Source organism: Delphinus delphis, chromosome 16 (assembly GCF_949987515.2).
Source record: "Delphinus delphis chromosome 16, mDelDel1.2, whole genome shotgun sequence".
Lineage (NCBI taxonomy): Eukaryota > Metazoa > Chordata > Mammalia > Artiodactyla > Delphinidae > Delphinus > Delphinus delphis.
The window spans coordinates 76,646,723-76,668,826 of NC_082698.1; the positions used below are offsets into that span (position 1 = coordinate 76,646,723).

The following is a 22,104-nucleotide window of genomic DNA, read 5'->3' on the forward strand; positions in this document are numbered from 1 at the left end:
TTTAGAGGGCAGATATTTCTCCATATTACTACCAACATATTTTCCCAAAACAGGTTTGATTATACTCAATCCCCTGCTTCAAATTTCCAGTAAGGCACCACTGCCTAGGGAATAGGTGTACACTTCTCACTATGGCATTTAAGGCCTTTTCAACTTGGACTACCTTCCATCCATATTCATCTCTAGCCACATCCCAGAAGCATCCTTTGTTACAGTCACACTGAATTCCTTAACCTTCAGCACTTTCATGCCTATGTATTTTCACTTTCTCTCACCCTCTGTCTAGAATGCCCTCTCCTAGCAAATGTACCCTGAGATCTGTCATTGAACAGTTAACAATCAACCTAAATGTCATCTCCTCTTTCAGCTTTACCTGATCCACCCCATCCTACTTAGTTGTCCTTTCATTTATGTTCCCAGAGTACTCAATACCTGTCACTCTTGCATATACCACAATGTAGCATACTTTCAGCTCTTCAAGCCCGTTCACTAGCTTACCTGTGAGTTCAGTGATTACTGAGCTGTATGTAATTTGGCATTTGTGTTCTGTACAAGCCTAGTTTTATTGAATAATATACTCATGATAACCAAAGAAAACCCTTTCCAATTATTTATGTTACCCTAGTGACCTTAACGAGATTACAGAATTTTCAAATACGGAAACTTTTAAAGAATGATTTATGTGATTAATATCAGTACTAATAAAGTATGGAATTAATTGAAGAAGAAGTAAATGCTATTTCCTAACAAAGAACAACCCAAATATAATACCAGGAATGAGTCTTTCTTACCTTTATTCTTCCCAACTCAAACTGAAAAACGTTGGGACTTGTAGCTTGCGCAAAAACTGCAGGAAATAATTTTGTACTTGGTTCCACCTTTAATAATCAAATGAATTGAATAATATTAGTAAAGGAAGGAACACACAAAAAAATACATTTTCTTCCTAACACCTAAGAAACACTTTACAGAGAAAGACTTTTTCTTCCTCTCATGCAGATATTCTCTTTCAATAATTATTTGGAATATTTCATTTCAGGACTATGTGAACATTTTTGGAGGAATGTACTGTTTACTCTGAAGGGCTTGTGGCACTGTTATTACTCAAACAGAAGTAAAAATACAGAATTGACTCATTTGTGTTTCATTTCCTTCTAGCTTATAATTTACTATAATTTACAAAATGTGTTCTCCACTCTAACGGGCATAAAGGTTTCCTCCCTGGAAGCGCAAGGCCATCCCTGACCACATACCTGATAGTACGTGCTCAGCTCCTTGCCGTTGGCCGTGAAGGTGAGCAGCCCACTGGCGGTGTCCACCACGCAGCCAATCTCCAGGCCGTTGTTGTTGCGTCCTTGCCCGGGGCTCAGGCTCTCACCCGCACACACCATATAGCAGTTGCTGCGTTTGATGCTGAATTGCAAAAAAACATGTTTATCTTTGAACAAGCACAGGTAGCGTGGAAAGCATGGACGTCTGGCAAACTAAACCTAAGTTATGCTGTGCAAGCAACAAGCTCATGCTGAAATGGGACAGGTGTACAGTGGGCCTGATTCTGTGATTCTGAGCAAAACTCCATTGACTTCAGTGGACATTCTGAGTCAGGTCTTCCAATCTCTCAATTTCACACCTAATGAAGATGGGTCAACCAGTTGGAACCAAGGATGAGAACTGACCTGCACCTTCCCTCCAAAAACTCAAACCAAACTGGACCTTTTCCTGAGGTTCAAAAAAGTTTAACTATGATAAAGCAGAAACTAACACACATACACACACAAAAAGTTTAACTATGTAATAATCATCCAAATTGGTAATTTTCATTCTCATGGGTTTTTTTTAAACATCTTTATTGGAGTATAATTGCTTTACAATGGTGTGTTAGTTTCTGTTTTATAACAAAGTGAATCAGCTATACATATACATACAACCCTGTATCTCCTCCCTCTTACGTCTCCCTCCCACCCTCCCTATCCCACCCCTGTAGGTGGTCACAAATCTCATGGGTTTTTTTTTTTTTTTAAACCACTTGTTCTGAGACGAGAAGCACCTGTTTCTGAACACTATCAAAGTCTTTAGGCCAATTCTACATGAGCTGTCAGTGATTCGATAGATATAAAATTTGGCTAAAATTAAGCCCCTTTCTGGACAATTCCTGGTGATCTGCTATGAGAGACAGACTTAGCTGGGAAGTGCACAAGATCTGTGATATTAACAACAAACCCCATCTGAGTTTCACCCTCAACAAAACCTTTACCAGAGATAGTAGCAAACTTAAGTGATTTGAGTTTCACCTCCTTCCCTTTCTCTACTACTGTGCAGTGCATGTATGAATGAGGCTGGCAAAAAGGGCAAACACAGGCAAGTAGGAGGAAAACAGCAAGAAGGCGGAGATAAAGTCAGTTTCTGAATAATCAAAAGTTGGCTGTGTTTCTATGCTCTATTTATGTAAGATTCAACAACCTTCCCTAGCCTGTATTTCCTACACCAAAACCATCAATCAGATATTATATCCCTATATTATCTCCTTTCACTGTCCCCATCTCTGAAAATCAAATATATCCCTCAGAATATTCCTGGAAACAGGTGGTTTGGGGCCCCCCCATACTGACGTAAAGCACTGTTCATTGGAGAATTTTTGCTAGGCTCACTGTCTCAAGTGCTAAGTTCACTGCGGTTCAAGTGTTACAACCTGAAGGCAAGGGAGGGAGCTTCCGGTCACCAAAAATCATGGTGCAGGTATAAAAGAAAAGCAACGTTATGGGGGGGCTCTTTCTATGAGACCCATCACAGCAGATCAGAGAGGATGCACGGGCACACAAAGTAGATGCAAATGACCAGATCTTCTCTTGTCTTATCTGCAAGGAAGATAGCCTTCTTCACTTTTTTGAAGGTTTGGTTTGAGTTTGGTTTGTTTTATAAATGAAAAAGGATGGCACAGAAACTGTAACCGACTTACCCAAAGCCACACAGCGAGTCAATGGCAAAGCTGAGGAAAGAACCCACGGCTCCTCAGTCTGAGTTCAAATGCGTCCACCTGGTCTAAACCACTAGCCCACACTGTCTTCACCTTTTTCTCCCCACCTCCTAACCAGCTCCCATGGTACAGATCAGACCACAGGCTAAATGCCTCACAGTCACCTGTCTCTCATCCTCAAACAATGGCTAAGTCACGGTAACCCAAGTCATCAGTCGTGTGCGATGTCACCTGAAGGAATATATGATTATTACCCCCAAAAGATGCACTGCTCTTACTTTATAAGATTTTGCACTTGTAATATATTCAGATTCCTTACCGGCTTGTATGAGTCAGAAAAAGGACGTGGACATTAACGGTCTGATTACACTGTTCCTAGAAACAGAATATTATCTTGGACATAAAATCCAAGAGAAAAAAAAATGCCTAGGTTTATCAACATGTTTATCAAATGTCATTCATGTAAGAAATCGAGGAAAACCAACCTTTCGTGCACCTTTCCTTTTTCATCTCCTAGAGTCACAGTCACTGTACGAACTCTGTCCAGGTCAAAGCCTGTATCATACTGTTGGAAATCGGATGTGATCCAGCCCACCCAGACGTTGGCAGGTTCTTGTCCAGGAAAGATTCTCACTGAGTAATAGTACTGTCGAGACAGCAACACCAAGTATTGGTGAAGTAAAAAGAAACAAAACTTTGACTTGCAATGTCTAAGAAGATATGTCTTTGTTTAAAATCGTTTGGCATATTTGCAGCAACATGGATGCAACTAGAGATTATCATACTAAATGCAATAAGTCAGAAAGAGAAAGACAAACACCATATGATATCACTTATGTGTGGAATCTGAAATATGACACAAATGAACCTATCTATGGAACGGAAACAGAATCACGGACATAGAAAACAGACTGGGGATTGCCAAGGGGAGTGGGGTGGGAGAGGGATGGACTGAGAGTTTGGAATTAGCAGATCCAAACTGGTATATGTAGAAAGGATAAACGAGAAGGTCCTACTGTATAGCACAGTATAGGGAACTATATTCAATATCTTGTAATGGATATAATGGAAAAGAATCTGAAAACAATATTGGCTTGGCCAAAAAGTTCATTTGGGTTTTTCCGTAACATCTTATGGAAAAACCCGAACAAACTTTCTGGCCAACCCAATATACACAAATGTATAACTGAATCACTTTGCTGTACACCTGAAACTAACACAACATTGTTAATCAACTATACTTCAATAAAAAAGAAAATAATAGTATATTCAATACTAAAAAAAAAATCCTTTGGCCTAAGCAAAATGTTATAGGCACAAAGGACTGATGTGGCGAAGGAAAAGTCTTAAAACAGAGATCCTGAATTATTTCAGAAATAATGGGAAAAAGAGAAAAGACTATCTGAGCAAAAGATGATCTGAAGCCTTTTATACTTCCAAGTATGAATGGATGGGGGAGAACATATATAGTATGTTTATGTGATAAAATCATCAATCCATTACACAGGTAGGCTTTGAATTCTTCAAGCGGACACGAGAACAATAATCTACGCTACAGCTTTTCTACCTGTTTTATACCTTGAATATGCTATCACTAACATAATATTTGGAACCCTTAAAATCACTCTGAAATAGTTCAGACCTGAAAGTCAAGTTCAAATATGGGGACATTCTAAAAGGGACACAGCTATATATTTTTTCCATTTGGCGTTTTATGAGAAGTGCTTTAAAAATTCAAAATGGCAGACAGCACACCTTGACCTCTAACCAAGTATGATAAATGATCTTGCAGACATATCACTGAGACAAAAGAAACTGCAAAATGTACTTGGAAAACTTAAGTGGCAAATAAAATGCTGTCAAGAAAGAGGATAACAAAACCAGGACTGAGGGTGCCATTAAGGATTATTTTTCCTAAAATAGCTCTCTTATTGCATAATATCCATTAGAATACACATACATCTTTCAACTTCTCAGTCCCCAAGATATAAGTGAATAATTATTTTAAAAGTAAGCTTGCTAAATAGTACGAATCAATGTTAACGATTTGAAATGCAAAGCATGCTCACTGACAAATCGAGATAAATGACAAAAGCTGCAACCTCATACCGTGGACGTTTGCATCAAGTAATCATAGTCGTCCCTCTCATCTGCCAGGACGTCTTCTGTGAGTCTTGCAGAGTGGCTGGTGCTGTAATCTGGCTTTGTCCTTCTGAGCAAAAATCTGGAATGTAGTAGAGGACTAGGAATAAGCAACATTAAAATGTTCTGCCTATCTCAAACACAAACATATAATTAACTTAGTGGAGTGGTTGTCAGCCAGGATGATTAGCTCCCAAGAGGACATCTGGCAATATCTGGAGATATTTTTGGTTGTCACAACTTGGTGGGGGAGGGGGGCCACTACTGGTGGAGGGATCCTGCTAACCATCTTACAATGCACAAGGCAGACTCTTACAATGAATAATTATCTAACCCAGAGCGGCAATAGTGTTGAGGTTGAGAGTTTCATATTCAGTGTAAGAAAGGATGCTAAAACAATCTACCTCCTTATCCATTAAAAAGTACTATTTAGAGAGAATACTCTAAGGTTCAACCAGTAATGTAAATATAAACATCTTAAAAACTAACTCTTGGGAGAAAACACAAATCATATACCTGATAAGGTTAATATCTAGAATATACAAAGAATTCCTACAACTCAGCAACAAAAATGCAAATGACCCAATCAACAAATGGGCCAAGAATTTGAATAGACATTTCTCCAAACATGTTATGCAAATGACCAATAAGCATATGAAAAGATGCTCAACATCACTAATCATCAGGGAAATGGAAATCAAAACTACAATGTGATATCACTTCACACCCATTAGGATGGCTACTATCAAATAACCAGAAAGTAACAAGGGTTGACAAGGACTTGGAGAAATTGGAACCCTCGTGCAGTGCTGATGGGATTGTAAAATGGTACAACTGCTATGGAATACAATATAAATTTTTTTCCTCAAAAATTTAAATATAGGGCTTCCCTGGTGGCGCAGTGGTTAAGAACCCACCTGCCAATGCAGGGGACATGGGTTTGAGCCCTGGTCCGGGAAGATCCTACATGCCGTGGAGCAACTAAGTCCGTGCACCACAACTACTGAGTCTGCGCCCTAGAGCCCCCGAGTCACAACTACTGAAGCCCGTGTGCCTAGAGCCTGTGCTCCGCAACAAGAGAAGCCACCGCAGTGAGAAGTCTGCGCACCGAACCAAAGAGTGGCCCCCGCTCACCACAACTAGAGAAAAGCTCACACGCAGCAACGAAGACCCGATGCAGCCAAAAAAATAAATAAATAAAATAAATAAATTTATTTAAAAAAAAAATTTAAATACTGAAGTACCAGGCATCCCAGTTCTGGGTATATATCCAAAAGAATTGAAAGTAGGGTTGTGAAAAGATATTTGCACACCCAAGTTCTTAACAGCATGATTCACAATAGCCAAGAGGTGGAATCACCCTAAATGTCCATCATTGGATGAATGGATAAACAAAATGTGGTGTATATACACACACACTGGAATATCATTCAGCCTTAAAAAGGAAGGGAATTCTGACATATGTCACAACACATATGAACTCTGAGGACATTAAGCTACATGAGATAAGTCAGTCACAAAAAGACAAATACTGTACGATTTCGTTTATATGAGGTATCTAAAGCAGTCAAATTCATAGGAACAAAGAGTAAAATGGTGATGACCAGGGGCTGGGGGAGGTTGGAAAAGGCACGTTATTTCATGGGTGTGGAGTTTCAGAGTTTTGCAAACTAAAAAAGTTCCGAGATCTGTTTCACAACAATGTGAATATTCTTAGCACTACTGAACTGTATACTTAAAAATGTTTAAGATGCTAACTTTTATTTTTACCACAAAAAAAAAATTCATAGGGCTTCCCTGGTGGCGCAGTGGTTGAGAGTCCGCCTGCCCATGCAGGGGACACGGGTTCATGCCCCGGTCCGGGAAGATCCCACATGCCGCGGAGCGGCTGTGCCCGTGAGCCATGGCCGCTGAGCCTGCGCGTCTGGAGCCTGTGCTCCGCAGCGGGAGAGGCCAGAGCAGTGAGAGGCCCGCGTACCGCAAAAAAAAAAAAAAAAAAAAAAACTTCATAGAAAAAGTAACTCTTGAGATAGATTGTTAGTGGTAACAAATTAGCTGGCCAACAGGCTGCTTTTTCTTCTGTAGAATCCTTGGTACATAAAGAAGGAGGAAGAGGAAGAAAAAATTGACTTTGGAAATCCCTTACCCACTATTACCCTCTCCAGTGATCCCCTAACATAATAACTATATATTTAAAATCATTTAAAAATTTAAATTAAAAAATTTTTTTAAATCATTTTGCATGTATCAATGACCTTTGTTTCAGACGAGAGGGCTTTTCCTGAGCATAATCTTTGTGGTTGTTAAACTCTGGTTTTGTAACTTCTTTGTCTTTGTCCACTCGATCTGGCACCAGATGGCCATGAGCTGTCTTCATGAGAACCTCAAAGTCCGAATCCACATCATAATCCTCCAAATCATTCTTGGGCCCAAAGAGACCAGCGCCAGGGATCCCTCCAGCCGCAGTCTTGGAGAAGACCTCCGCGCACTCGATGGGCATGCTCAGACGATAAAACATGAGATCCGTGCTGCTGTTCTGAGAGCCAAAGGACTTCTGAGTGACCTTTAAACACGGGGAACTGTCGATGGTGCCGTCAATTCTGGTCACCTAACAAAGGAAGACGTGATTGTTCAAATGCTCATCACCGTCAGTTTCCTGATTCTAAAACCCTAACGGGCATCACACCTTTACAACCCAAAACATGGCCCGCCCATGGCATAATTTCATAAATGAGATCATTAAATAGAGGGACTGCTGTGTTACAGACATACTCACAGTTCTGTTTCTAACTCAGAAGATGATTTGGGAAATTCATGTTAAAACTGTATATATTCAGATGGAGCCTGACATTGCCTCCATAAAAAAAGAATTATAAACGGTTGACCCTTGAACACCGCAGGTCTGAACTGCTTGGATCCACTTATATGTGGATATGTTTCAATAGTAAATACTATAGCACCACATAATCCGCGGCTGGCTGCATCTGTGGATACAGAGGGCCGACTATAAATTATATGCAGATTAACCCCGAAGTTGTTCGAGGATTAACTGTAGGTAATCAGTCTAATCAGCCTCTCATAAGTACCTAAAATCAGAGGGTAATCCTGTCCTTAGATTCCCCTACAGTGGAACACATCAGAGCCATCATTTTAAGTAAATGACAGTAGCTGTCCAAGTGGGAACACCCGCTCCTGGTTTTTGGCAATGGTCTGATTTTCAAAGGAAAAGCAAACCTCAATATGTTCATGGTTTGATGGAACTTGGAGAAACTGAGGAAGCCTCTTGCTTAGCCACATGGTAATATCCCTGTTCGTGTTAACGGCAAATGGTTCATAGCCCTCTTGTAAGCCACAGATGGTGAAATATTTCAAGGTGCTGACATCCTTTCCAAAGTTCATCCTGCCCACTTGAGCCACTCCAAGGCTACATACAGGTATGAATCCTGGGAAGAAAAAAAATACATCAAAATCTTCAGTATCATTCGTATAAGATCCTTTCAGCATGGAATCACCAAAAGTATTGCTCTAAAACTCTTAGCTTTGTGAGAACCGTTGCCCTGAGGTGAAAACAATAGTGGGGTAAAGAGACCACGGACACTAACTATTAAATGTGAGTATCAGAAGACCAGTATTTGCTCTTGGCATCATAATTCCTTAAATGTGGGCCCGAGCTAAGTCCCTTCTTCCACCCTGGACTTCTGTAAAATGAGGTGACTACTAAGCGGCCCCGAGTCCTCTGGAAATCCTGGGAACCACAACCCCCTCCCCACAGCCTCCCAGCCCCAAAGTGCAGGTGACTCTCTTGCAGAGGGAAAATGAGAAAGAAAGTTAAGTGCCAAAGCGCATCGCCAAAGAGCCTGAAATGTGCAAACATCAAACACAGCTGAGCTTTACATGTAACTCGAAGAAGAAAAAAAAAAGGATCGGAGGCCACATTTTTAAAGGTGTTCATTCACTTATAGCTGCTTTTGATCTTTGAAGAGAATTTTGCCTCTTTTTTTCCCCCTAGGGTACCCTAGATCTAAGCGTAGAAAATATAGATATAAATAAGAATTCGGAAGTAGCTGCTAAAATCCTACTGAAACTCCTCCATCTGTCCCTTTCCCTTCAATGTCACTGTTGGTATAGATTAAGCAGGGTAATGCAAAATTAACATAAATAGCTAAGATAAGAAATCAAAAAGTTAAAAGTTAACAAGAAACTAAATCAAAAGCAACAGGAATGAAGAAAAAAACAAAATATTTCAACGTATGGCAGGGATGGTTAATCTTTCCACTATTAAATAAAAAGGGGAAACTACATTAATTTTGTTAATTGTCTGAGTTCTTTGGAATCAACTGTCTGGCAAGGGGATGAGATGATACTTTTCAGTGGAGGGGGCATTTACGTACTCTTCATATCTTTCTGTAATATTTTACATGAAAGTTCAAGTAGTCAGCACAATAAACAAGGTCAGTATTGGGATGCAGACTACAAATTAGAGGATCTAACTTGCAGATCAAAAAAGCAGGGGATCCTCAGAATAAGCTGACAGATTTCTACCATTATGATGTCCATTTCTTTCCTTGTTGAAATTAGTGGCAGTGAAAGCAATGTATAACTCCCAAGACAGCACAAGACAATAGAAATTACATCTGATAATTCATAATGATTTCATCCAGCTTGTATCATCAATATATATTTAAATAAACGGTTGAATCATAGCATTACCAACCGGGAAGCAAGAACACATCGAGCTGGGTTCAAGGAAGTGTGAATGATGAGTTTCTAGCTAAAACTAAAAGAGCCACAGCTGTGCCAGCTCTTGATGCAGTAGTCAAGGAAAGTTGTCTTACATAAGTGTCCCCAAAGGAATCAAAGAAAAGGATTGGATAAATGCAATAGATCTGAGACAGCTTGAACTACATTTGCACAAACGGGAAAACCTAACGTTCCTTTGACATAAACTAGGGGATACCGAGGCAGAAACATCTCTGCTGATGCTACACGTTTTTCTTTCTAACCACTTTATATGTAGTTGGAGTTCCTACTCTAAAAGTGAAGTTACTGGATACCTTAAAATATCTGTAGAGTAGATCTTTGGGTGTTTGTTATATTAATATCTGAACTTTTCTGTATGTCTGATATATTTTCATCTAAAAAATCAAGTATTTAGTGTTGTGTGCAAAGATCTGTGTCCTAAACTGTTCACTATGGCTATGTATACAATCATAGAATACTGTTTGGACAATAAACATGTTTTTCTTTTCCTGGAGATGGTATACTACTTACCTTTTGAAAATCTGGTTTTCAAAAGTTCATTAATATATAGGAAAATATTCACAGTATGTATTATTTCGAGAAAGGAAGATGGAACATATGGCTTATTTTTAAAGATGCAAAAACACCAGAAGGGGTTTTTTTCAATCAAAAAAGTTTCAGAATGGTGGGATTTTTAATGCTTTTTCCCTCTTTTTATGTCTCTCAATTTAATAATTTTTTTCAATGAATATGTATTTTATGATGACAACAAACGACAGCCTTCGTAAAAATAAAATATTCATTTAAGGAAATGGGATATACCTACATCTTTCTCGTATAGAAAGGTGGAAGAATGATGTGGATATAAAATGGTCCAAACAACATGTTCTTCAAGTTGCTGAAGTTCAAGTTCTCATTGCTAGTCTCGAGTGTGCAGTGAGCTTGGTACCAGAAATCTTGCTAATAAAATTACACTAGTACAGGAGTGCTGAAAAGTGATTTAGCAGTATGCATTAAGACACTTTTACCTATTCATTTCTTTATCCAACAGATGTTTATTGAGCAGCTACTGTGTGCCAGAAACAAGGAATACTAGGTCACTAACACAGACCCAGCTAAATGTTCTCATAGTCTAATACGGTGGGGAGACAAGTGAAGAAGTAATAAAGTAACCTACTGACCCATCTAAAAAGAGGGAGTGCTAAGAGCTGAGGAAGAGTAGAGAGATGAAGTCGGGAAGATTTTGCAGAAGAGTCACCATCTAAGTAGAGGGCAGACAGGCAGTCCTGGGAAATGACTAAGAACAGGGACTTTGGAATCCAAGAGACCTGGATTCAAGTTTCAGCTCCACCACTTCTTGGCAAGTTACTTAAATTCCCTAAGCTTTAATCCTTTCTTCTGTAATATCTACCCACGAGGGTTATGGTTTTAAAAACAAGATCCTGTAGGTATAGTGCTTAATATATACGCTCACTAAACTCAATTTTAAATGGGAAAAAAAAAGGTAAAGGAAACTAATAGGTGTAATAAGAGAATGGTTAATTATGATACATACACAGGATTAAATAGGTGTAGTCATTAAAAATCATGTTCAGGGCTCACCAAAATAAAACTATACAGGGAAGTAAAACATGGCGACATTTAAAAACTGGCGATTCCAGGTGAAGCGTACACAGGTGTACACTGCACTATTCTTGCACTTTTCTAAAACGCTGACATTTCTCAAAATATGATATTGGTAAAACTACCACAAGTTATGCTTAAAATACTTTTATGCCTTAGGACAACATATTATATATAATATTAAGTTTTAAAAAGGTGGCAAAAAATTATTTTTACATCTCAAACCTTTAAATGGGAGAAAAACACATTAAAAGTCAAATTTCTCTCTGGGTAGTGGGAATATAATTTTTAACCATTTTCTTATACTCCTTTGTATTTTCCAAATGCTCAAAAAGAATATATTAATTTTATGAAAGACAAATAGATACACTTTTTCATTAGCTTATAGCAGCAGATGGTTTTTTCACTGCTGTAGCGTTTTGGTCTCCTTTAAAGGAATTTATTTAAAGCACATCCATGAGTAGAAATTATGCTTTTTTCTCTTTGTAATTTAAATGAAGTAGAACTTAATAAAAATTAAATTGTATTCTGACTTCAGAAGATTCAGTTTTAATAGCTGTTATGATAATAAAACAACAAATATTTCTAAAAACTACATTTTTAAAATTAGCATATCACAGCAGGAACAACTACATGGCAATGGTATCAAAGCAGATAGAGAGCGGAGGAAAAACTCCAGGTACTTTTCAGTGGCCACATGGGAAAGGGCCAGGCCTCAGTCACTTCCATTCAGCCAATGCCCTGCAAATAAATGTGCTGACAACAGATGAAATGCTTAACACACAAGGCTCCCTAACAGCAGCTAATTCCCTGAGTGTTCATCTCAGTGACCCTTAACGACCATTCATTGAGACAGGAATCACTATTATCTTTTTCCAGTGATTTAAGTCCAATCTCGGCTTAAATCACAGCTAAGTGGCCAGAAAATAAACCCAGGTCTGCCAGATCTCAAGCTCCGTGCTTTATTTCAGGCCTGCAATCACCAAAGAGTAGAGATTTTAGGTTTCCTGGACCATATGGTCTCGGTGAAAACGACTCAAGCCTGTGTTACAGCGCAAAAGCAGCCACAGATAGTACGTAAACAAAGGAGCATGGCTGTGTCCCGATAAAACTTTACTCACAAAAACTGGTGACAGGCTGGATGTGGCCCTCAGACCTTAGTTTGCCAACTCCTGCTCTAAGTTTTCAATATTCAAACATTGTGTATCAGGTCCCTCCATTTGGCAAATATCTAAAGAACACCGACCAGGTACCAACCGCTACTCTAGGCACTGGAAATACAGCTGTGAACAGAACAAAAAGGAGTCCCTACCTTTCCAGAGCTTATCTTTATGTACAGAAGGCAGATAAAGAATAAATAAATAGTTACCAATATACATAACACAATGTCAGGAAGTCATAAATGCTATCAGGACTGACGGAATGTTTTGCCATGAATACATAAGACAAGTTGATAAATGACCTCACTCTTAATCATTTCCTACAGCAAAACATGATAACTGAGGTTCAATTCTTTATTAGCTTGAGGTATGCTGAACGCAAAAATATTCCAACCCAATGAAACAGACTTCCACAAATTCACACACACACCCCGGCACAGGTGAAATGTTGGTCCTACCTTCCTGTCCTTTGTGTTCTCGATCTTCTATTCCAAATACCTTAACTGACACCCTGCAAATAACAAAGTCTGATGTATCTAAGGGAAGTTTTCTTCCTGGCAGTGGGTCTTAAATTAGAACACAGGAGTCCAATTGGTTACTTGGGCCTGTGCCAGACCCGCCCTAGCTATTTGTAAATCTGTTAAAACAGTAGCTACAGCTTATGGTTAAACTGCTTCCTCCAACAAAAGACAGATGGCTACAGCAAATTTTAACTTTCTCTGTTGAGAAGACTCTTCGCTCCTGGGCAGAGAGGGGTGTGTTGGGAGCATGCAAGTCCAGCAAAAAGAACTGGCGGTCACAGGATGTGGCGCTGAGAGGCCGGCGTGAAAAGAAGATAACGCAGATCACAAGCATACCAGCTTTTCCTAAGAATATACGATTTCAGATTTCAAATTTTCTAAAATACAGATAGGAATCAACATTTATAAGCCAAACCAAACGGCCCAGAGCAGACAAAAATGGCCGATATTATACTAACATGTAAATTTGAGTAATTTGATCAGAAGGAAGGGTAACATTTACTGGTGGCGTACTAGGTGCCAGATAATATATAAGCACTTTCCCATTCATTATTATTATTATGCTTTTTTTTTTAAATTTGGCCACGTTGTGCGGCATGCAGGATCTTAGTTCCCCCACCAGGGATTGAACCCATGCCCCTTGTGGTGGAAAAACGGAGTCTTGACCACTGGACTGCCAGAGAAGACCTCCCACTTATTATTAAATATTAACCCCACTTTTCAAGATGAGGAAACAACTAAGATGTTAAATCATCTTGTCGAAGGTCCTACAGCTAGTTGAATGGGATGCTAAAAGTTGAATCAAGAATGCAGAGGAGGGAAAAACAAAACACACTTGCCTTAGATTTCTGGGCTCTTTAGACTTGCAAGGGGCATGAAAAGACCATTTCCAATTAGTGTTTTTTATTTTAAGGATATGAAAACAGAGGGGCTGGCCATCTGCCCAAGATCATATGGGAAGAATGATTTTCAGAATACGGTCTAGAACCCAGGGCTTCAGACATGATATTTGTTGCTTCTGTTTCATGTTGGCTTCGAAAATGAATTAAGGAATTATGCTAAGTGAGGTCTTAGGGAACTTTCCATGATGGAAATGCATGTTTAGTGCATGGACTCTGTAACATCAATGCTGGCACAATAGGGACATTCCCAAACTTTCTTCCTGGCTCTTGGTTTATTTCAGATAAGCAAAGCAGCAGAACTTTTATGTTTGACCTTAAATATCATTTTAAAGCCTTCACATTCTCTCCATCAGTCCAAATCCAGAAAAAAAGAACGCTTAATATACACAGGGTTCTGACATCCTTTATTCTGATTCCTTAATCTTTTCAGTATAATTTAAACATTAAATCTTGCTGTTTGGCTCTATAGCATTCATAAGTAATAATAAGCCATTGGTGTTGTACATCTGTATTACCCCTAGTACCTGAAACATTCATTCACTATATGCAAAACTGCCAATTTGCAGATAGGCTAGTATATACACAAATGACCTCATTAACCACCTACAAACTTTATTCATTCTCAAAATGGTCTGTAAGGTACAAATTTCCTCTGTTCATCAATGTATAAAATTTAACTGTCAATTAACGGATCAGTTTAGGCTAAGCAGTTTGAATTTCACTGAATTCCCCAATCATTTCACAATGAATTTCCCCAAACAACATGTTGTTTAGATTACACACACATAAGCTCAAAAGCTGTATATTAAATAATAATAATCTGAAATTTAACACTAAATATGAAAAATCTCCTCACTGCTTTAAGTATTCCATGAATGTAGTACATATTTAAGAGTTTCATTCCTGCAAATACCCAGAGTGTTTCTAGGACAGCTTCCCTTTCTGATTCCAGAGAAAACTATGAGACTGATTATGCTGGTTTCCATCATCTTCCTACTCTTTAGAATTTGTCTACCGCTTTGTAACTGTCTTTATCTTCACTCAAAATATGTAGTGTCCCAACCCAATTCCCTGACTGTTTGAATTGCTCCACTGCAGTGAGTCATAATCCTAACTTCTTCCTTCCTTCAACAATAGTTTATTTTTAATTAGGGCGATTCCCAATAACGTTACTTTCCCGGGTCTGATACAACCCTGGGTCCCAGGTCTGTACCAACAGCAAGTTGTACAGAATGTCACTAGTGACAGAATGGACAGATGTTATATGATGGAGCCAGGAAGGTAGGTATTTGGGACAGTACAGACCCCACCTGATTTCACACCGTGTTGACAGCTACTCTTCTGGATGAGCCATACACGTCTGCCAAATAGTGCATATTTCAACTGAGGGTAAAAAGAATATTGTATTGTAAGTAGAGACTGACGGTTCTATATTCTGTTTTTTTCTTTCTTTCTTTTTTTAAAGGCAGCAAAATAAAATCAATAATGGAAAGTTATCCCTCTCTTTTTCCTTAGAGGTCTTTTCTGCCTAAAGCTATGCAGCTATTTTAACTACAAAAATATTCTTCTGGTTTTCTGCCAAGGAAAGGAAGTCCATGCAGTCTCAGCACCAGGAATTCAGTTTTGCTCACTGTCCTTTCAAGTGGCAGATACAGAATCAAAAGCATCCTTTCTGGATTTGATTATAATCATTACGGGTGTAGAACCCGAGGGCCCTGAGATCATCTTTACTTACAGAAGAGCTGACAAGCTTGAAAAAGCTCCAGTGTAATGAGACATTTACACAACGCAAGATACATCCCAGAGCCTACTTTGTAAAACACAGGTAACCTCCAGACAAAATAACTATTCTCTCACCATCTGGCAAGATGTTAAATGACTCTCTGCCTTGCTTTAAATTAAGGATATGATTAGTTCTTCAACTTACTGGTAACACCAAGCTCTTACATAAGAGTAAATTGAAAATGGTTCTAGACGAGTATGGGATATAAGCGCAGAGGGGTCGTGTATTAGTTTCCTCGGGTTGCCATAGCAAAATACCACAGACGTTTTCTTTATTCATTCATCTATCCACAGACACTTAGGTTGTTTCCATATCTTGGCTATTGTGAGTAATCCTGCAATGAACATGGGAGTGCAGAGATCTCCCTGAGATCCTAATTTCTATTCCTTCAGATCTATAGCCAGAAGTGGTTTTGCTGGAGCATATGGTAGTTATAGTTTTAATTTTTTGAGGAACCTCCATACTGTTTTCCACAGTGGCTGCACCAAGTTACATTCCCACCAACAGTGCACCAGGGTTCCCTTTTCTCCACACCCTCACCAACATTTGTTACCTTCAGGTTTTTTTGACTATAAATGTTCTTACAGGTGTGAGATGATATCTCGTGTTTCTGACCTGCCCTTCCCCGGTGATTAGTGATGGAGAGCACTTTACGTATCTGTTCAGTTTCTTTGACCATTTTTTAAATGGGTTATTCGTTTTTTGTTTGTTTGGTTTTGGTTTTGGTTTGTGCTACAGAGTTGCAGGAGTTCCTTATATATTTTGGATTACCCTTTATGAGATATATGATTTGCAAATATTTTCTCCCATTCCATAGGTTGCCTTTTCGTTGTGTTCATGGTTTCCTTTGTTGTACAGAAAGGTTTTAGTTTAATTCCACTTGTCCATTTTTCCTTCTGTTGACTTTTCTTGTGGTTGAAAAAATCACTGCCAAGGCCATTGTCAAATAGCTTCTCCCCTATATTTTCTTCTTCGGGTTTTACAGTTTCAAGTCTAATGTTTAAGTTTTTAATCCATTTTGAGTTGATTTTTGTGTATAGTCCAAAATCATGTTGTGCACAGTCACAAAAACATTTTCTGTGTGGTTCAAAATGAGATAAGGGTCCAATTTCATTCTTTGCATATGAATATCCTATTATCCCAACGCCAGTTATGAAAGAGATGACACTATCCTCACTATGCATTTTTGTTATGCTTGTCAAAGATCAGTTGACCATGTATGATAAATTTCATAGTGAAGTTTACCTCTCAATAAAGTTCAGTGATTGTCTCTGTAAAAGTATTGTACACCTTCTGTTAAAGTGATAACTAGTGATTACTGAAAACACCTGACGTGACTGTAAATGGTATCTTCTATTTAATTTAGTTTTCCAGGTTTTCTGTTAGTATAGAAATGCTACCTTGCTAAATGCTCCAGTTATTCCTAGTAATGTCTGTAGGTTCTATAGGGTTTTCTCTGCAAATGATTAAATTATCTGCAAATAATTATAGATTGCTTTTCCTCTTATTCCAATTCTTAACATTTCCAATTTCTTCTTCTTGTCTATTACAAGTTTGAAAACCAATTTAGGACTAGAGCCTTTTTAGCACAAGAATAAACTAAAGTACTGAAAGAGTTTATAAATGCTCTATATTTAAATTCCTCTCACATCTACCTGTCTTTATATCTGTGCCATGCTTGATTTAGGATTTTTACCGCCTTCATCATTTCTTCTTATTGCTACAGAGAACGTCAGCTTAGACATAAATATATTGGCTAGTAAAGCAATCAAAAGAACAATGTGGTAAAATATACAAAAATATATTTATTCTCTACTAGCCCTGTTCTTGTCCCCCACCTAACATGGTAAGAATCATCTCCACTGGGCTCCCGAGGAAGTGTATCAAGGCATGCTCCATATAAAAATTATCATTTAAAAAAAAGCTTCAGTCTCAAATTTGATATGGAATAATCTCTGGCTTTGATAAGATGAACTAGACTCTGGATGAATCAGAAGAACCCCTTTCAGGTTCTTGCTATAGGGCATCATATCTCAATTGGCTAACAGGTCTCTGTGGGTAAAAGTTAGAGTATCTTTTATGTTACGGGCAACTTGATTTGTGATAAAATTAACTCCTGATTAGTTAACTGTGTATGGACTGGGGGAATACATCTAAAGATTCCTGACGAAGAGAAATGCTTGAGGTAGACCAGTTCGCAAGCATTAATTCCTCTTCTCTACCTTTCTGAGTAGACAAGCACTAAGGATGCCCTTTGATAGTTTCGTGACTCTGAAGATTCAGTTGAAACTAAAAATGTATTGGTCAATGTATTTGTTTTCCATTGCTGTTGAACAAACTACCACAAACTTATCAGTTTAAAATAATGCCCATTTATTATCTCCTAGTTCTATAGGTCAGAAGTCCAGGTATGGCATGACTGGGGTTCTCTGCTTAGCGTCATGAGGATGAAATCAAGGTACTGGCTGGACTGTGTTCTCACCTGAGGCTCGGAATCCTCTTTCCAGTTCCTTGGTTGTTAAATGAATTCAGTTCTTTGTGGTTGTAGGACCGAGGTCTCCTTTTTCTTGCCAGCTATCAACCAGGGGCTGTTCTCAGATTTCCACCATGTGGCCCTCTCACACCACAACAGTTCGTTCCTTCCAGTCCAGGAGAAGATTTTATCTCACACTTTGGATCTCTGTGACTTCAAGAAGGAACCAATCTCTTTTAAGAGCTTCACCTGATTAGGTCAGGCCCATATGGCTAATCTCCACTCGATTAACTCAAAGTCAACTGGTTAGTAACCTAATCATGAGAGCTATACCCCATCATACTCAGATTCTGCCCACACTCAAGAAGAGAGGGTTATACATGTCATGTCCACCAGAGATCAGGACTCCTAGAGGTTGCAGTCTTAAAATTCCGCCTACAACATAGGGTACTGCCAGCTCTTTCCTTGGGCTCTCCCCGTTCTCGATCCTGAATGTCTGTCAGTACAATGGTAGGAAGAGATGAGGAAAAATTCACAGAAAACCTTACCAGGGACGGCATCTGCACTTGTCAGCACTATTCTTTTGTTGACATTACAGCCAGAGGACTCTTTGAAAAATGAAGATTCAATTAATCTGTTTGTTTTACTTGGAGATATTCTGAAGAGATTTTTTTAAAAAAATCAAATAGAAGGGAGAATCCTAAAAGAGGACCTGCCACATAGACGAAAGAGCTTTTAAAGTCTGAGAACTCCACTCCAGCACTACACAATGCTCTTGATCTCGACCATGTAAGTTCTGGTCCTTTGAGGGGAGATGAGAGGCTAGCAGAGCTTGTTCTCCTACCAGAGACCAGTGTATCTCAGCAATTTTCTCTTTGTCCAGTTCACATATGAGCTTTAAGGTCAAGTCTGTGGTCACTGAGGGAAAGTGCAGTACCTATACGGGAAAGAGATCTGTAGCTTTTTAGAAGAGCCCTGCCTGCATCTTTATGGAATAACCAGATCCTTGCCGGAACTAACTGTACGGCTGTATCTCGACCTGGATTTAACTGGATGACCCCATCAGTCTTTCAAAGATTTTTGTGCTTTTCCTTTTGATGTTATCTAGAAACAACTTATACTGGTCAAGACATCATTTCAGTTGTGTGAGCTGTACAAAAGGCAGAGACATCAAAATATGTTTAGCCATGTTGTCTACCAAGCTGATCAGATAGGATCTGCAGCGTGTGCGTGCATGTATATGTATATATTTTATATAGAGAAAATTTTCTATCCGTCTTACCACACAGTTCTTTCGATTGCTTTACTTATGACTGAGCTACCTCTGCAGCAACAAAAGGAAATTATGAAGATGTTAAAAAAATACCAAATCAAGCATGGCACAGACATAAAGACAAGCTAGGTATAAGAACAATTTGAAAATAGAGCACTTATGAAACCTCTTTAGTACTTCAGCAACAACAGTATATTCCTAAATTAATGGTTTCTCGAACATGCTCCTTTGAGTCATAGATATCCCCAGGGCTCACTTTCAGTGGTGGTGGGTGAGTTAGGGAGCTCAACTCAGGGCCTCACACTGTAGTTTTACCCAGAGCAGTTCCACTGTATTTTTTAAGAAGCTATGTAAAGTTAATAGGGAGGAATAGGAAAAATTCCACTCCCAAAAAGCGTTTGGAAGTCACAGGCATGGATAAACTCCGTAGTCCTTCTTATGGCAGAAAATGTGGAATTATGATTAACCCCTAAAAAATTACTAGTTAATGGTCATGGTTAAATAAAATTTATCATCTGCCTTAGAGACCAAAAGGATACATCCCAACACATCCAACAATAATCCAACTGATGGACCATAAAATTTTCAGACAGTTCATCAGAATGCTGTATTAACTCGATAACTGAGTTATCAGGATAAGTTTCAAGTCATTTTTAAAATTTTCAAAATTACGTGACGTGTAAAGTCAAAAAACAAAGTTGTTTGTATGACTGCGCCACTCAGACTCACCTCAGAGCCTAGCTAGCTCATCACTACAATGGTAATTGGTCTCTGTGACAGGGCTGTAGCATGAACATTATGTGCTTAAACAGTATGAACGGGCATTCTGCATTGTTTATAATTCTAACATCATTCTGTGAATCTACGTCATACAAATCAAACAAGTAAAACTCACACAGGCATTTCAAGAATTTAACTTCATGAGAAGAAACGCATCACATGCAAGCATTTTAAAATAACAACCAATTAAAAAAAAATCTCAGGTCATATCCATAGTAGTGGACAGTATAGACAGATAACAGAGAAAAAAGTCCTTCTCCCACCTTCCCTGTGATATGCTGACACTGCTAAAAGCTATACTACAGGAGGGGAGATAGGTGATGCAAGGTTAGAGGACCAGTTTTGAAACCGAGCAGGACCCTTGGGGCTCCTGGGGCCGAAAGCCTTTCTGTGTCTTCCGTTTCTTGTTTGTAGGGGACAGACTCCAGCCTCCACAACCTTCCTTGAGTTCCAAAGGGCAGATTTGAACAGTTGCTAATCAGGGAAGGGAGGGGATGCAGAAACAAGGGAGGAACAGCCCATAAACAATAGTGCAGCCCTGAGGCAGGGTCCTGGCTCTGTCTCAAGGGATACATATAACAATATCTTTAAGCTCTTTATAGAACTAAACCCTCAACAAATGGAAGATGTCAGCATTCTTCATTCCAGATTAAAGGAACCAGAGAAGCTCTTCAAGAAGACCACCTCAGGTCAGATTAAAGGAACCACAGAAACTCATCAGATTACCTGAGACCAGATTAAAGGACTGCAGGCCCTGCACACACCCTAATCTTATCAGCAACCCCGTCCTTGAACCAATGCTATAAAACTCCTCACCAAATCCTCCCAGGTTGGGGCACACAGTTTTTGAGGGCAGGAGCCCACTGTGTCCCCCTTTGCCTGGCAAAGCACTAAAGCTATTCTTTTCTACTTCACCCCAAAACTCTGCTCTGAGATTTGATTTGGCACCGGTACACAGAGGCTGCGTTCTCAGCATCAGTTTCACCCGCCACCCAGCGATACACGTATGCAAAATAGAAATTAAGTTATAAAAATGCAAAATTACTATTATTTTCACAAAGCTGTGTTTGAAAAATGATGGTCATACCTGCTCAAAAGCTTGTTGAATGAATAACTATAGAACTTAATGCAAATAATGAGCTGGCTAACTTTTTGAGGATTGGCAACAAGTTTACAGAGTATTAAAAGTATTTATTGGGGTATATCCTAAAATCCGAGACTACATATATTCAAGTAATAGGATATATTCAAAGCCATTTTGAAAAGAACTGTTTGCTCATTTTGAAATGAGATATTTATAAAATATTTTGTTAGATATTATCTTGTTTATATGCTCTAGATTACCACTTTCAGTGATGATGTAAATGTTCTCTATCTCTGCTGTCAAATAGGGCACCCTTAGCCATAGGACCCTACTGAGCACTTGAAATGTAGCAAGTGCCACTAAGAAACTTAATTTTTTAATCTATTTCACTTAAATTAATGTAAATTCAAATAACCCCACGTGGCCAGTCTACTGGAAGTACAGCTCTAAAGAACACCTACCTTCTCATTTGCTTCATAAAGGGCTTTTGTCCTTTTCTTACAACCCTGTTCAAGGTCATCTCAGAGCCCCACAGGCAGAGGTATTTTTTCCCTGCATTGTGCTTCCATAGAACTTTCTGCATTTCTTTATTTTAGAACTTATTCACTGAATAGAAATTATCAAGTGAGAACTTCCCCTGGTATTCTAT

At 38.9% G+C, this 22,104-nt stretch overlaps 1 protein-coding gene across 1 annotated transcript in view; it reads right to left on the minus strand.

The window, feature by feature from the left end:
* The window catches only part of RYR2 (ryanodine receptor 2), a 714,060-nt gene that overhangs the window by 230,196 nt on the left and 461,760 nt on the right, over positions 1–22,104 (minus strand). Inside the window, exons 30-35 of the mRNA XM_060035003.1 lie at positions 8,351–8,559; positions 7,372–7,724; positions 5,084–5,198; positions 3,460–3,620; positions 1,254–1,413; positions 792–878 (exon numbers count right to left, since the gene is read on the minus strand). Of these exons, the coding sequence (XP_059890986.1) occupies positions 792–878; positions 1,254–1,413; positions 3,460–3,620; positions 5,084–5,198; positions 7,372–7,724; positions 8,351–8,559 (1,085 nt within the window). The remainder of the gene's footprint in view (positions 1–791; positions 879–1,253; positions 1,414–3,459; positions 3,621–5,083; positions 5,199–7,371; positions 7,725–8,350; positions 8,560–22,104) is intronic.